The 15,514-nt window shown below is 52.1% G+C and overlaps 1 protein-coding gene across 2 annotated transcripts in view; it reads left to right on the forward strand.

The window, feature by feature from the left end:
• ABCC1 (ATP binding cassette subfamily C member 1 (ABCC1 blood group)) overlaps positions 1–15,514 on the forward strand; it is a 154,153-nt gene that overhangs the window by 103,168 nt on the left and 35,471 nt on the right. For both annotated transcript variants that reach the window (XM_075564550.1, XM_075564551.1), the window contains exons 12-14: positions 461–664; positions 8,014–8,160; positions 11,349–11,436. In XM_075564550.1, coding sequence (XP_075420665.1) covers positions 461–664; positions 8,014–8,160; positions 11,349–11,436 — 439 coding nt within the window. The remainder of the gene's footprint in view (positions 1–460; positions 665–8,013; positions 8,161–11,348; positions 11,437–15,514) is intronic.

The raw sequence follows: 15,514 nt of genomic DNA on the forward strand, positions 1-15,514 counted from the left end.
GGGTTTTGGAGCGGTCTCGGGGCAAAGACGGAGGCTTCAAAAAGTTTGAAAAAAATCCCATGATGTGTTTATTCTGTTTTCCCATGAGCTTTTGAAGTACCCTCCTAGATGCCAGGTCATGCCAACCCTGCGGGCCAGAGGAGAACGGTGTCATCTGGGTGTCCGTGCCTGGTTTTCACAGGCGTGAATTGATGGGCCTTTCTTCTGCGATGCCTGGGAATGAGCGCAGACCTCTGTTCATTCAGACGGCAGCTTAGCAACTAGACCTCGGCACCGTCTTGGACTCCCGATCAGGAGTCAGTTTTGCCACCCTTGGGGTGACCCCCTTGTAGTAGATGATGGTGTCATGCGATACTACCCTGTGCGCGTGGAGAAACCTGGCTCCAGGATCGGAAGCGAGTGGCTAGGCGCAGCCCCCTTAGCGGCCGCAGTGTTTACTGGCTGTCCCATCTTTCCCAAGGTGGCGCACATGAAGAGCAAGGACAATCGGATTAAGCTGATGAATGAAATTCTCAACGGCATCAAGGTGCTGAAGCTGTACGCCTGGGAGCTGGCTTTCAAGGAGAAGGTGTTGGGCATAAGGCAGGAGGAGCTGAAGGTGCTGAAGAAGTCTGCTTACCTGGGAGCCGTGGGCACCTTCACCTGGGTCTGCACACCTTTCCTGGTGAGTGAAGCGGCGTTTATCCTAGCCTGTGTCGTTTCATTTGGTTTTCGCGGACCCATATCATTAGGAGGTCACCGTCTCAGGCCACTTCCTTTTTTATGTTTACTATGGAAAGTGCCTTTGTCACAAAGCGGCTGTTCAGAGCCCTTGGTGCCCTCTAGTGCAGGAATGCCCAAAGTAGCCAGTTTGGGAACTGGTCTCCTGAGTCTCCTGTGAGGCTGGGCTTTGCTCCACAGGGTAAGCCGGTGTTCTCTGCTTCCTTCATGGAGGCCGTCTTCCTGCAAAGAACAAGGTGTCCGCAGAACTCCATGGTGAGCGTGGTGCCATCCATGGATCTGCTTCCTGGCACTGCCTCTCTGTCTCTGTGCCAGCTGGACACCAGCTGCCGCTCGGCAGTGACCCATGAACTGCATTTTGAGTGGAATTTTGCTGAGCCCATGGACTCATTGTGTTCACGGTCTGTCTCTCCCTCCTAGGCCGTCGGCTCCAGCAGAGCGAGGACTTCTGTCTTTTTCTGTTCATTGTTGGATCTGCGGTGCCTCCAACAGTGCTTACTGTGCGCGCCACAAATATGTATTGTCCGTGTTCTTCTAAAAGAGCCATAGAGAAAGTTCTCAAACGAGAACACGGCCTCCCCCTGGTGCTCTCCAGCCCTTCCTTCACACGGACGGTCTGGATGTATCTTTTCAGGGCAAACATGGGCGGGCACGCTGTGGTGGTGGTTAGGTGCCGCTGACTTGGGCTGGTTCTGATCGTGGCGATGGCCCCACGCACAACAGCGACAAACACCTCCCGGTCCCGCACCATCCTCCCCACGGTTACGCGTTTGAGCCCATGGCGGCAGCCTCTGTCTGAGGGTCTTCCTCTCGTCTGCTGCCCCCTCGGCTTTTTCAAGTTCACATGCATACGAGGCAATGGAAAGCAGTACAGTTTGGGTCCGGTGCACCTCGGTCAGCAAGGTGACATCCTCTCTCTTCAACATTTGGCAGAGTGAGGTCTTGCGCAGCGGATTTGCCCAATGTGGTGCCTCCTTTGTTTGATCTCTTGGCGGCTGCTTCCGTGAGTGTTGCTTGTGGATCCAAGCACGACGAAATCTTCCATAGCTGCTATCTCTCCTTCGTTTATCCCGATGCTACCTATTGGTCCAATAGCGAGGCCTTTGGTTTCCTTTACATTAAGTTGTCATCCACACCAAATGCTGCTGTACGTGATCCTCACCAGCCGGGAGCACAAGTTCCTCCTCGCTTTCAGCAAGCAGCAAGGTTGTGTCATCTGTCTGAGTCTTCCTCCGATCCTTTTGCCGCGTTCTCCATGTTGACAAACATAGACGTTCTAAAATATTCCTGCTAGGTTTGCAAGGAGCTGTGCGAGGCGGGTGCTCTCTATCGCTTTGGGCTCATGCATTAAGGCATGCATTGTGACGAAGCGTCGGTGCCTGCAATCCCGGGCAGGGCCGTAATTTCCTTTTGCAGCCCACTTAAGTTGGCCCTCGTGTGGCCTTTGTGATCCTCGCTGCAGAGTACAAGCCAATACCCGGTCCCAGGCGGTGGTAAAGGGTCTACTCCAGTGCACTAGAGGGTCCCCTGGTTACGCATCGGGCTGCTAACTGCAAGGGAAAAAGTTGAAAACCCCTAGGGCCTCCTACCCTGTAAAGAGTTGCAGGTGTGGAAACCCACAGGTAGCCTACCTGCCCTTAGGGTCACTGAGCTGGCACTGACTCGATGGCCCTGAGTGAGCCCACTGCAGGCAGCCCTGGTGACGAGGGGGCTGGCACGAGGCTGGTAACTGCAAGGTCTAGGTGGAAGCCCCCCAGCGGCCCTTCGTGGAGGCGGTCAGGTTTGCTGTGCTATCCAGAGTTACCTGCCTGGGCCATTCTTAGTCACACAGGTTGGTGTGACTCCATGGTAATGGGTTTACCCCTGTGCAGCTCCTGTTACAAAGCTGGCCCCAAGCAGTGGACCATGTGAAGATGGACCACAGACACCCTGTCAGTGCGTGTGGTAGCAGATAAAAGCCATTGAGGGGACTTTGGATCACTCTTGTGTTTGCTTTTGTTTCTTTCTCTTCATGATTAACTAAGGTCATTCATTTTTTTGTGGTTTTCATGCGCCAATAATGAGTATCACTCCTTAGTCACATTGGCAAATATCAATTCTTCTAGAAAAAGATGGTGGATGAGCAGCACACCTTTGTCTAAATCCACTCTTTTTTTTAAATCATTTTATTGGGGGCTCATACAACTCTTATCACAATCCATACATACATCAATTGTGTAAAGCACATCTGTACATTCATTGCCCTCATCATTCTGAAAACATTTGCTTTCCACTTAAGCCCCTGGCATCAGGTCCTCATTTTTCCCCTCCCTCCCCGCTCCCCGTCCCTCATAAACCCTTAATAATTTATAAATTATTATTCTGTCATATCTTGCCCTGTCCGATGTCTCCCTTTACCCACTTTTCTGTTGTCCGTCCCCCAGGGAAGAGGGCACATGTAGATCCTTGTAATTGGGTCCCCCTTTCCACCCCACCCTCCCAGCTTTCTTCACCACTTTTGCTTATGCACCCATTTGTCTTCAGCGATCGTATCATGGAGGTGAGCACACAATGATATGATTTTTTGTTCTTTGATGATGCTTGATAACTGATCCCTTCGACACCTGTGATCACACAGGCTGGTGAGCTTCTTCCATGTGGGTTTTGTTGCTTCTGAGCTAGATGGCCACTTGTTTACCTTCAAACTTTTAAGACCTCAGACGCTATCTCTTTTGACAGCCGGCTACCATCAGCTTTCTTCGCCACATTTACTTATTTACCCACTTTGTCTTCAGCGGTTGTCAAAGCCGTAGTTTCTAAATGGTCGTTTGAGCTGGTACTCCATGGATCATGCCATGTCCAGTCTCAGAGCAGGGCTGCTTTTCTTTGACCTTCAAATGTACTGCTCCAGGGGACCTGGAAGGAGAAGGCACAGAGGGGCGGGTGGTGATAGATCTCCAGAGATGGAGTTTGTTGAGCTGTTTGACACGAGACAGATGTGCTCCAGTGTCAGCCAGAACCCTTGGCCCTGCCAGAGCCTTCTCTGCCTCAGTCTACATTAGGATAAAGTATGCAGCCTTCAGTTCTTTCGGAAAGTGTTTGCATGTTCTTTCCGCGGGCAGATTCCTGCACCTTGAGGTTGATGAGATGTTTACGCAGAGGTAGGTGTGATGGAAAGCAGAAGCCAGGAGGCCAGGGACAGGAGAGGATGCCGAGCGTGGGATTGACGGGGCTGTTTTTCTGGAATTCAGCATCTGGCATGTATCATGCCCACTTAATACAGTTCCTTCCTTAAGCCAGGATCACCCGGCACTTTGGATCTTACGGAAACTTCTTGTCTTCTGCTCGCCTCATAGCTCCCTTGTGAGGCTGACTGTCCTTCCACAGGGCGATGACCTGCTGTGCAGTTGTCCACTGGCCTGATGTAAGGTCCTGTGTCTTTATGGCATTTGGACCCCCTGCATCTTGGGGACTTTGCAGGAGGGAACGAGTGAATAAATGAAAGCTATTACCTGCACTGTGTTAGTCTGGGGAGACTAGAGAAACAAATTCCTAGACCTCCTGTGTATAACAAAGAACTTTATCTACAAGAGCAATCAAACATTAAGAAAACATCCCATCCCAGTCCAGATTCAGTCCATAACCCCGATATTGGCCCATGTGTCCAATACCAAGCTATAAAGTCCTCTTCTGACTCACAAACACGTGCAATGACACCGAAGACAGGAAGATCACAGACCAGTGGGTGGGAAGTCTTGTGGACCCAGTGGCAGTAGAAGCATCTTAGTGCTGGCAGGGTCTCCACGTGGCTCCTCCAGCCGCAAGGCTCTAGCAAAGTTCCATGTGTCTTGTCAGTAGAGAGACTCTCAGGGACTGAGTTGAGAGAGAGAGAGTCTCCCGCCTCCAAGGAGGAAATTCAGGAATTCCCAAAATCCTCAGGGGAACGCCATGCCCACACAGAGGCCTCATTGACTATACAGTGATTGACAAGCTAGACCCCACCCCTTCACTCTTAATCCTGTCACGTCCCAAATTGACACCCCATTACATAACTACCACAAGCACTGGTCAGGAATTCTTGTGCAAGAGCAAACCTCACTCAGATGGACCATAGTAATGGAGACTAGTGTTTTGGCACAATCGTTATGACATAGGATACACCGTTTAAGCTGTTCTCAAGAACACACTTCGGTGGCATTAATTCCATTCACATGTGCCACCTTCCCAAACCCTAGCTACCAAGTCAGCTCTGTAAAATTTTACAGCAACTCTGAATCGACCGACTCTCTAGAATGACTCTGTAAGGCAGAAATCTTTACCGAAGCCAGCAGCTGCATCTTTCGCTTACAGAGTGGCTTGCTGGTGGGTTTGAACCACCAACCTTCTGATTAGCAGCCCAGTGCGTAACCCACAGTGCCACCAGGGCTCTCTGTGCGACCTTCGCCACTGTTTTCAACACCACACATAAGATGTTTGGGGTCCCAGGAGGAAGAAATGTTTAGGAAGGCACTGGTTTGAAACATTGCTGGGGTTTCAGGCATGGCTGGATCCAGGTGCTTCAACGCTCATGTCAGGAATCACCTCCTCCTTTTCTCTTAGCTGTGATTTCTAATGGTGGGTTCCCCGCGGCCCCCCCCTCCATCAGCTCCCCTATGTGATAGCAAGGTGCCTGCTAGCAATTCCACCCTTCCATTCTCCTAGTCCACTAGTTTCCTTGGGCAGTACGTCCTTCCCTCTGGGACTTCCCGAGTCTCCTTGGTTGTAGCCAGCGTTCGTGACTGGGACCAGGGAGCTGAGCTACTGCTCTTGGCCAGGCCTGGGTCCTATCGGCCATAGACTGAGATTCAGGAAGCGTCCGTCCCCCACAGGATAATTAGGATGTTATCCAAATTAGGGGAATGGACGGTGGATACGCAGAACTAATAGATGTTGACATAAATCGAGATCATTTGCAGGTGGGCCGGGGGCGTGGTTTATAATGCTGAGTTTCCGGGAGGAGGCAGTACTGGCCCTTTGAGTGGGACATTTCTTTGTTATGAGGGAAGGGCTGTGCAGACCCCTGGTCGTGCCCCCTCACAAGGCAATGACAAACCTCGGTCTCCCACCCCCCCAACGTGGAAGTCTTTGGGACAACCCTGCATGAACCCACACTTTTCTGAGGCCTCCTGATGGTCTATTTCCTCTAAACCACGAGTCAGGATTGCAGAAAGCAACCCCGAATCTGCATCCTGCCTCTGCACCTGCCCATTCCGAGCCACGCGTGTAAATGGAATGATGGACACTGGCGTGATGCCTTTGCGGGGCTTTCGTGGTGCAGCCAGTACCAGTGCTTCGTCCCTTTTCCTGGATGGACCCTACACCATTGGAGGAGCCCTGGCGGTGCAGTGGTTACGCATTGGGCTGCGATCCTCATGGTCGGCAGTTTGAAACCACCGGCAGCCCCATGGGAGAAAGATTGGGCTTTCTACTCCCGTAAGCACTTACTGTCTCGGAAACCCACAGGGAGTCACTTTGAGTGTGTTTTTATTAATACACTATTGCTTTAGAAGGCACCTTTGGCTAAGACGGCCGGGGCGTTCTGCTTGTTTAAGGAAAGCCGCTGTATGCGTGGACATGCTGGGTGGCTGACAGCAGTGACGTGTGAGTGCCCTCTCCACCTTGGCTGTGGAGCCTGGAAAAGATCTGCCCTGTGCCAGTGTCGCCTTGCCTGCGGTTGTCTGAGCCAGAGCATGAACCAGCTCTGCTGGCCCAGCTCCTGGCTCTTGGAACCAGGCTAATCAATTCTTTGGAAGAACAAGCCAAAGGTCTTGGACTCAGACGACAGACAAGCTCTGGCACTTTCACTGAGCTCCCTGCAGCCGTGCAGCCGTGCCCCAAGATTCCCATCTCACAGGTGGGAAAGGGGAGACTGCCGCTTAGAGATGACCTGCTCAGGGGCTCACAGCTGATAGGCAGCAGGAGTTCAGATTTTTGTTTTTAAGGAAATGAGCCAACCACCCAGCAAGGCTCCAAGCCCAACCTCCTGCCTTGCAGTCAGTCTGCAAGGTGGTGGTGGGGGGTGGGGGCTGGGGGGTGGTTCTCATACGGGCCTCCAAGGGAGCACGGGGCCAAACGAGAGCCTTGAACAAATGGACGTCTGTGCACCTGTCGGGGCCTGGGGTTTTCCAGGTGGCGCGTGATCGCCTGGATGATCCTGAAGGGCCCTGTTGTTGACTCCCCTTGGCGACACCTGACACTGTCCTCTTTCCAGCAGGGAGGGAGTGGGGCAAGGCAGCCAGGCCCCGCACCTGTTTGGCCGTGGGAATCCCGCCCACCCCAGGGCTCTTTCCTGTCCTTGCCAGGCAAAGCCCTCTCTCCTGGCGAGGGAGGGAGTGGTCGCAGGAAGACAGTGCTCTTAAGCGCCACCACCAGTGTGGGCAATCCTGGCAGGCCCCACGGACTTGGCTCCGGGCTGGCTTTGTCTGTGGGTCAGGGAGTGGCCTCAGAGGCCCTCTTGGCTCTTAACTCGTTCCTTCTTTCTTTTCTTCCCTTTTCATTGTCCCATTTCCCGGGAAGGAAGCTTTATTTGATCTGTGTGGAACTCCTCCAGCCATCTTGTTATAACCAGCGGTCCCCAGCCTTCCGAATGTACAGCTCCTCATGATGACCACCCCCCAACCATAAATTATTTTCGTTGCTACTTCATCACTGTTGTTTTGCTACTGTTACGAATCAGGCAACCCCTGTAAAAATGTCATTCCACCCCCCAAAGGGGTCGCGGCCCACAGGTTGAGAAACGCTGTTATAGACAAAACGGGTGAAGTGTGGAGAAGGTCCAAGCTGCTGGGACCCGGGGAGCTTCCCTCATGCGCCAGGGCGTGCGTGCCCAGCGTGTCATGGGCACAGCCACGTACAGAGCCGAGCTCCCACCAACGGGCAGAGGCCAATAGTAAACACCTTCAGTAAATTGCTGCCTAATACCGCAGATACTACAATGTCAAGTGCTAGAAGACAGAAGAAACAAGCCAGGGCAAAAGGCTGGGGCGTGATGGTGGGGTCTTTGGGGCAGAGGGTGGGGCAGGCCCTCTGGAGGGGGAGGGGAGCAACCAGGGGCCCGTCCGTTGCTAAGCAGAGGTAGGGGCGGCTGTGCGTGGTGCTGGCCAGGACAAGGTAGTGGGCTCAGCCAGGGCTCTGGGCTGCTTGCCCTGCAATCGACCAGCCATCAGCTCCTCTCTGGTGGAGAGCCGACCGAGTGAGGCCTTGGCCTGGGGAGTGGCCGCCCCTGCCTGGAAGCGTGTGTAAGAGCAGGTGTCCCTGTGGGTGTTCTGCTTCTAGGTGGCCCTGTGTACATTTGCCGTGTTCGTGACGGTCAACGAGAACAACGCCCTGGACGCCCAGAAAGCCTTCGTGTCCTTGGCCTTGTTCAACATCCTGCGGTTTCCCCTGAACATCCTCCCCATGGTCATCAGCAGCATGGTGCAGGTACATGGCCTCCCTGTGGCCTCTGAGGTGCCCCCTTCCCGCCCCTCCCTCCACGCAGGCTTCCTGTGGTGACTGGCGAGGACTACTCTTTGGGGGAAAAAAACCCAAACTTCTTTGAATACTTACATAACCCATCTCTACTATGGGTAAATTTGGAAATATAGAGAGGCATACAGGAGGAAGTAACACATTTCACACAACCCTTCCACCCACCATTAACGTTTCTGTTGTGTGACTTTTGAGATACTGGGACAAAAATGTATAGAACCAAACACTTACCAATTCAACATCACACACACACACACCATCACACACACACACACACACACCCCTGCTCAGTGACGTCATGATTGCATTCACGTGCTACAGCCTTGACCGCTGTCCACTCCCTGATGGGCCCTTCATATCCACGGAGGCTCCGGGCCCCACCATCCATCTCTCTCTCTCTCTCTCTCTCTCTCTCTCTCTCACACACACACACACACACACACACACACACACACACACACACACACCACCACCACCACCCCCCACCCCCCCACCTGCTCAGTGACGTCATGATTGCATTCACATGCTACAGCCTTGACCGCTGTCCACTCCCTGACGGGCCCTTCATGTCCACAGAGGCTCCGGGCTAATAGGCGTTCCTCGCTCGCCATTCACCTATTCCCAGGAAACCGGCTTCCGTGCTTTGGGGTTCATGCCTGGCGCTTGTGTATGTGTACTGAAACCAGGCTCCCCACGTCCCTTGCTCTGAAAGTCATTCTGCAGTTTCATCTTGCATTCTGTCCCGTTCAACCCTACCTTGCCCTGCCCTGCCCTGCCCTGGTCGCTCCTACCCTAGGCTACACTGTCCTATTTACTGTATAAAAACACACCCCTTGACTTAGTGAATGGGCTCCACCATTTACTAGTAGTGACCCATCATTGGAAACACACGTCTGCGGTGTCCCTCGGTGGCACACACGGTTAAGCGCTGTACGAGTAACCAAGCCAGGAGTTGGGGGTTCAAGTCCACACAGAGGTGCATTGGGAAGCAGGCATGGTGGTGAGTCTCCTAAAGGCTCACAATCTTGAAAACCCTATAGCTGCGACACTCTGGTGGCCATGCACTGGGATGGACTTGACGGCAGCTGCTTGGTTTTTTTTTGAGAAGGGCTGGTAGACCCTTATACCAAATAACAAACTTAACTGTTTTCAAGTTGATTCCAACTTGAAACAGCTGCAGGATAGGACAGAGGTGAGCTTCCCCGGCCCCCACAGGGCTCCCAAGCCCATAAATCCTACCGAAGCTGGCCACCTCATCTTTCCCCCCATGAGGCGGCTGGTGGGCTGGAACCATGAACCTTTCAGTTAGCAACTGAGCCCTGAACCACTGTGCCACCAGGGCTCCTTAGTAGACCCGCTAGAATCTCTAAACAGCACACAAAGAAACTGTCTGCTCCGTGAGCCTTTGGGTTGTTTGGATTGGCCCAACCGCTTTCCTGCCGCGAGGATTTCTCACATTCTCTGGCATGTGAGATGCTTTACTTCTGGAAACCTCCAGTCTCGGGCCCGTCGGTGGAGCAGCCTTGCTGTGAGCCTCCTGTTTGTTGGCTTTACCCCAAAGGAAACTTACTGTGAGAACTTCCCCAGTGTGCAGCAAAGTAGAGAGAACAGCAGTGCCCCTCTACGTCTGCCCCTGATGCCAGTGCCACCGATTCAGTACCGACACCATGAACTGCACTCTGCTCTATCTAATACTTTCCCTGCAGCCCTGGCGGCCTACTGGGTTACCATTGGGCTACTAATCACAAGGTCAGCAGTTCAAAACCACCAGCCACTCCTCGGGAGAAAGACGAGACTTTCTACCTTCTGTTAATATTTACCATCTCAGAAACCCGTCTCGGGACAGTGCTCTCTGTCCTGTCGGGTCTCTGGGAGATGTATTTGAGTCACGCAGTGAGTGAGGAGCCCTTTCATGGTTCCCTCCCCTCTTTTTCCTGCTCAAGAACTTTAAAGCGAATCCCAGACCACCTGACATTTCCCTGTCAATACTTTCCACGTGTTGCTTCTGACATCATTGTTCTCATCCATCACAACGATATTTTAGAAGAATACCCATTCCTGTTGAAAGTGCATTCTGACTCACAGTGACCCTGTGGGGCAGAGGAGAGCTGCCTCCCGAGCGTGTTCAGAGCTGTCAGGCTGGCTCATCTGTCTGCCGTGGGACCGCTGGTGGGTTCAAACCACTCACCCGTTGGTTTGCAGCCAAGTGCTTAACCACTGCCCCCTCCCCCCCCTACACACACACACACTGCCACCTGCACCACCCTCACTGTACCAGGTTCTGTGTGTTTGATTTTAAGTAAATCATTTTATTGAGGGCTCTTCAGGCTCTGATAACAGTCCACACATCAATTGTATCCAGCACACTTGTACATATGTTGCCATCCTCGTGTCCAAAATGTTTCTTTCTACTTGAGCCCTTGACACTGTAACTCTTTATAAGAGTAGAAAGCCTGGTCTTCCTCATGGGGAGCAGCCACTGCTGAGGCTTTGAACTGCAGATATGTCAGTGGGTCGGGTAGCATTCCGGCTGTAACCACTGCACCACCAGGGTTCCTTAACATAACAGCCGATCTAGAATCCAGCAGGTTGTCTCCAGGAGGAGGCGACAGCTGGGCTGTGTGAATCAGGGCAGATTGCATCTGGCTGCTAGGATGCTTACCCCTCTTATCTGGGGCTTTTTGTTTGTTTGGCTTGTTTAACTTAGTGTTTTGTGTTGTTGTTGTAAAAACACGTAACACACATTTGCCAGTTCACCATTTTCCAGCTGTGTAAGCGCAGTGCTGTCCATTACGTAAGTCCTGTTGGGCAGCCGTCACCCATGATCCTTGCCAAGTTTGCTATCCTCGTAAGTCACATACACTCTTTCATCAGGATCCCGTGCTGCCTCCTTCCTGCATTGACGGTCTACCTATGGACTTTTCAAGGAAGGCTAGCAAGAACCCCCAAACGGGTTTCATCTTTTATTTTTTTTAAAACATACATGTCTTGTCGCCAGAGCGGTCTTTGGCAGTGAAGGAGGACGGGGTTCCCCTTTCCGGGGCTCTCTCTCTCCTGAAACGCCAGCTCCCTTCTGCTTAGTAGGTGGAACTGCAGGTTGCTGTTGAACTGACTGCAGCCTGTCATTGCTCTCTGTGCAGGCAAGCGTCTCCCTCAAGCGCCTGCGGGTCTTCCTGTCCCACGAGGAGCTGGAGCCCGACAGCATTGAGCGGAAGCCGGCCAAAGACGGTACGTGGGGGCCCTGCCACGGCTACACACAGCCTCCCGCCGTGGCTCCTCCTGGCCCGTCTGCAGGGCCCAGGGAGCGAGGTCTCTGCAGAGGGGGGCAGGAGGGGAGGGGAGGGGAGACCTCTCTCTGTGTCACTCATTCCAAGAGGGTGAACTCACACGTGGGACGCGGCCTTGTATCTATCCTGGACAAGAGGACGGCCACGTGAAGGCCCTGGCGCCTGACCAGCCTGCAGCACCCACTGGCTGTGCGTGCTTGCGCCGGCCACTGCGCTGTCAGCGCCTCCGTTTTCTCACCCGGTAAGGAGGGTAGCAGAGGTGCCTTCCTTGAACGGGGTGTTAGGTGAGTTTTACCAGGCACGTTGGTAATTTGGTAGCTTATTGATTTACCCTTTTCTGGTTGAGTCCCCAGAGCAGGGATCTTGTTTGTAGGTGAACCTCTAAACACTCAATGTGCTAATAAACACAAATAAATTCTGCATATTGACTCACAAATAGCACTCAATGCAGTGGCCACTCACGCCCGGCTCATGCCCTGGTTCTACGTCTACAACGGCACGGGCTCCTCCCCAGTCCGAGTTTACAGATGGGAATCTGGCCCAAGTAAGGTGGCTGAGTCATGCTAAGAACACGTAGATGAACATGGATGAAGCCGGCATTTCAACCTTTAGACGGCTGCTCGCTGAAGCCGTTGACCGGTGCGCCAGACATCGTGCTCGCTCATTTATTTTGCAGTCAGTTGTTGTAGGTGAACCGGACAAGAACAACCCGGTCTCTGATAAGAAGCAAACGTTTATTAAGGGGGACAGAGAAGCGAAAGAAAGAACCTGCACAAGGACCAGTCCCCCAAAGAGAGGGAGGATGGCTGGTCCCGATCGCTCACAGACTTGGGTTTTTACAGGGTTGGGTAAACAACAGGGGGCTTTCAGCTGTGTGAGCCAGCAAGCAGGAACAGAAGCAGACTTTGCAGTTAGCCTTGACAGTTTAAAACTTATTTTCTTCGAGATAGATGTGTGGCCTTATCTTGCAGCTGCTTTTGCTGGCAAATGTTTGCTTGACCTTAACCTTAGAGGACTTTCCGTAGCTTGACACAAAATGGAGTCTGCTACAAGATGGTTCCACTCAGGCTAACTATTTACACAGGGAGATTTTTTTTTTTAATTTCAATGGTCCGCAACACAATATGCCAAAACTTTATGAAAATGGCACATTTTAGACTGCTGCCCCTTGTCTTAAGTGTTTGTTCCTTGGAAGGTTGGGTTTGCCAACTTAATTTAGGTTGAGGGGTAGATTCCAAGCTGCACTGGCGACATCAGTACAAAACAGGGCTCCCGGGAAACATGACGGAGAAGGACCCAGGAATTGATGGGATGCCACCTGAGGCGGTCCAACAAAGAGATGCAGCATGAATGCACCTGTGCCTGGAAATTTGGGAGACAGCCACCTGGCCAAACTGGGAGAGATCTGTACTTGTGCCCCAAAGAGAGATGCCAACGCAGAATGCAGACATGATCAAACATTGACATCACAGGCAAGAGAAACGTGGACGAACATCATCAAAAACGGTGGGAGCAGGACGTTTGAGAGAGAGCTGCCAGGAACGTAAGCTAGACCCAGAAGAAGAAATGGAATGAGGCTGTCATTTCTGATATCAGATGGATGGTAGCTGAAAGAAGAGAATTCCGGAAATAATACTTCCTTATGTTTTGTTGACTATACAAAGGCATTTCACTGCAGGGAGGGGTTGTAACGATCACGTTTCATAGAGTGAGTAATTGGCATTCCAGAGCCCTGAATTGTGGTCATAAGGGACCTGCACCCAGACCGTGAGGCAGTCACTCAGACAGAACAAGAGAGTACTGTGTGGTTTCAGTGCAGGAAAGGTGTGTGGCAAAGCTGAATGTGCGCAAATAATCCAAGGGGTTTGAAGCAGCATCAAATTTGGACAAAGGCTCAGACACCGCTTGTGATGTGCCGATGACACAACCTTGCTTGCTGAAAGGGAAGAAGAGGAACTTGAAGCACTTATTGGCAAAGGTCAAAGGCTACCACCTCCGGGATCGATTACAACACATAAAGCACACAGAAACCCTCACCATTGGACCAATGATCAGCGTCGTGCTAAATGGAGAAAAGAGAGATTTTGTGAGAGACTTCGTTTCGTTGGTATCCACAACCGACTCCTGTGGAAGTGGCGGTCAAGACATGAAAGAATGCCCTTGGGTTGGGCACATCCGCTGAAAATGGACCCCCTTAAAAAAGTGTCCAGAGGCAAAAATGCCCCCTTGAGCAGGAAGGGGTGCCTGACCACGGTCTTTAAATCATCTTGGGTGCATGTGAAGGCCCGGCTGCGGAGAAGGAAGAGCAAAGAATTCATGCCTCAGAATGACGGTGTTGGTGGCAGATACCCACTAGACGACCTGGAAAAGTTGGGCAGAATCTGGAAGAAGTACAGGCAGGATGCTCCTGAGAAGCCAGGGGCCCAGTAGACGTGCGATCAGGAGGCACCAGTCCCCGGAGAAGGGTGTTCCTTGTGCTTGGCAAAGCCCCTCAATGAGAGTGGTTGGCCTAACGGCTGCCAACATGGGCTGTACAGTGTAGTCATGGTGTCCGGGTTGGCGCAGGGTTGGGCAGCATTCCAGAATGTTCTCTGGTGCTGAGGGAGGCTGGCTGTGAGTCAGAACTGGCTCAATGGCAGCTGATAACAGACTTTCCCATGACGATGTAGACACCAAGCTTTGGGGTGGGGGTGGGGGCAGGGATATCAAAGTGGTAGCGTTTTCTTAGCCGTTTAAAAATACCGAACTATTTGACTCGACTGCACAGGAAATTGTATTTCCTTACTTCCTATTGGATATCACGGAGCGCTGACTCATTTGTTGAGAACCTGGTGAACACTATCTACTTTTTATGCCAGATTTTTCTTCACCACCCCCACCCCAGTATGTAAACATGATCCTGTTAACCCTTTCTTTTTTTTAAAAAAAGCCTAGAAAATTGACGATAGCGTAGTTCACACAAAGCCCTTTAAAAACAGGCGGTCCCGAGTCCTCTGTGTGTGGCCTTATGAACTCCTCCGACAGCCGAAGGAGGACCAATTTATTCCCACCAGCAGCCAAAGGCCTAGAGACGCCCAGCAACCTTGTCCTTGGTCCAGCTCGCGAGTGGCAGCGCAGGGATCTGAACCCACACAGTCTGGCTCCAGGGCTCAGGCAGGACTGTCAGGAAAGAGCATCAGCAGTGAGCGGGGCCTGGCGCCTGGGAGATGCGGGGCCGATGGCAGGGTGCTCTGGCTTTGGGGTTGCGTGTCCAGGGGGCTGCAGCATCTCCAGCCCAACCTGAAGACCAGTCTTTGTGGTGGGGCCGCCCTTGTGGTTCGGAGAGGGTGTCGAGCAGCCTGCTGGCTCCAGCCGTCTCCTGCCAGCAGCATTGCTCCCTCAGGGGTGACACCAAAATTCTCTACATGTCGACAGTTGCCGGGAATTGGACCTCCTGTTTGGTCGTTAGTGGATTCTGACTCGTGGCGAACCAAGGTGGGCAAAGTAAAGCTTCTGCTTTCCGATTCATAGCAGCCCTGTGTAGGTTTCCAAGACTAAACCGTGCTCCGCCCCCACCCGGTTTTCTGATTTTGTCTTTCAAGCAGCTCCATCCTTAACCCCACGTGAACCACAACAGAGTATTTTTTCTTCTAGTATTAAACAAAAAAACGAGATTGACAAACCTTTTTACGTTCTTCTATATCGTCAAGGTGGTGATTTCAATATGGAGTAACAAAGCACCTCTAAGTGATTAGTATTCTCTGTTTAGAAAAACGATGACGATTTCTTGTCAGTGTTGTTGGGAATCTCTAATCACGATAACGAAACGTTGTACAAAACCTTCAAAATAATCTTTAAGTCGAAGCCAACTCACTCCATCAAGTTGACTCCGACTCATGGGGACCCTGTAGGACAGGGCAGAACTGCCCTGTGGATTTCCGAGACTAACTCTCTATGGGAGTAGAAAGCCTCATCTTTGTCCCATGGAGCAGCTGATGGTTTCGAACTGCTGACTCCGTGGTTAGCAGCCCAAGGCATAA

This window comes from Tenrec ecaudatus, chromosome 12 (assembly GCF_050624435.1).
Source record: "Tenrec ecaudatus isolate mTenEca1 chromosome 12, mTenEca1.hap1, whole genome shotgun sequence".
In the NCBI taxonomy this organism is placed as follows: Eukaryota; Metazoa; Chordata; class Mammalia; order Afrosoricida; family Tenrecidae; genus Tenrec; species Tenrec ecaudatus.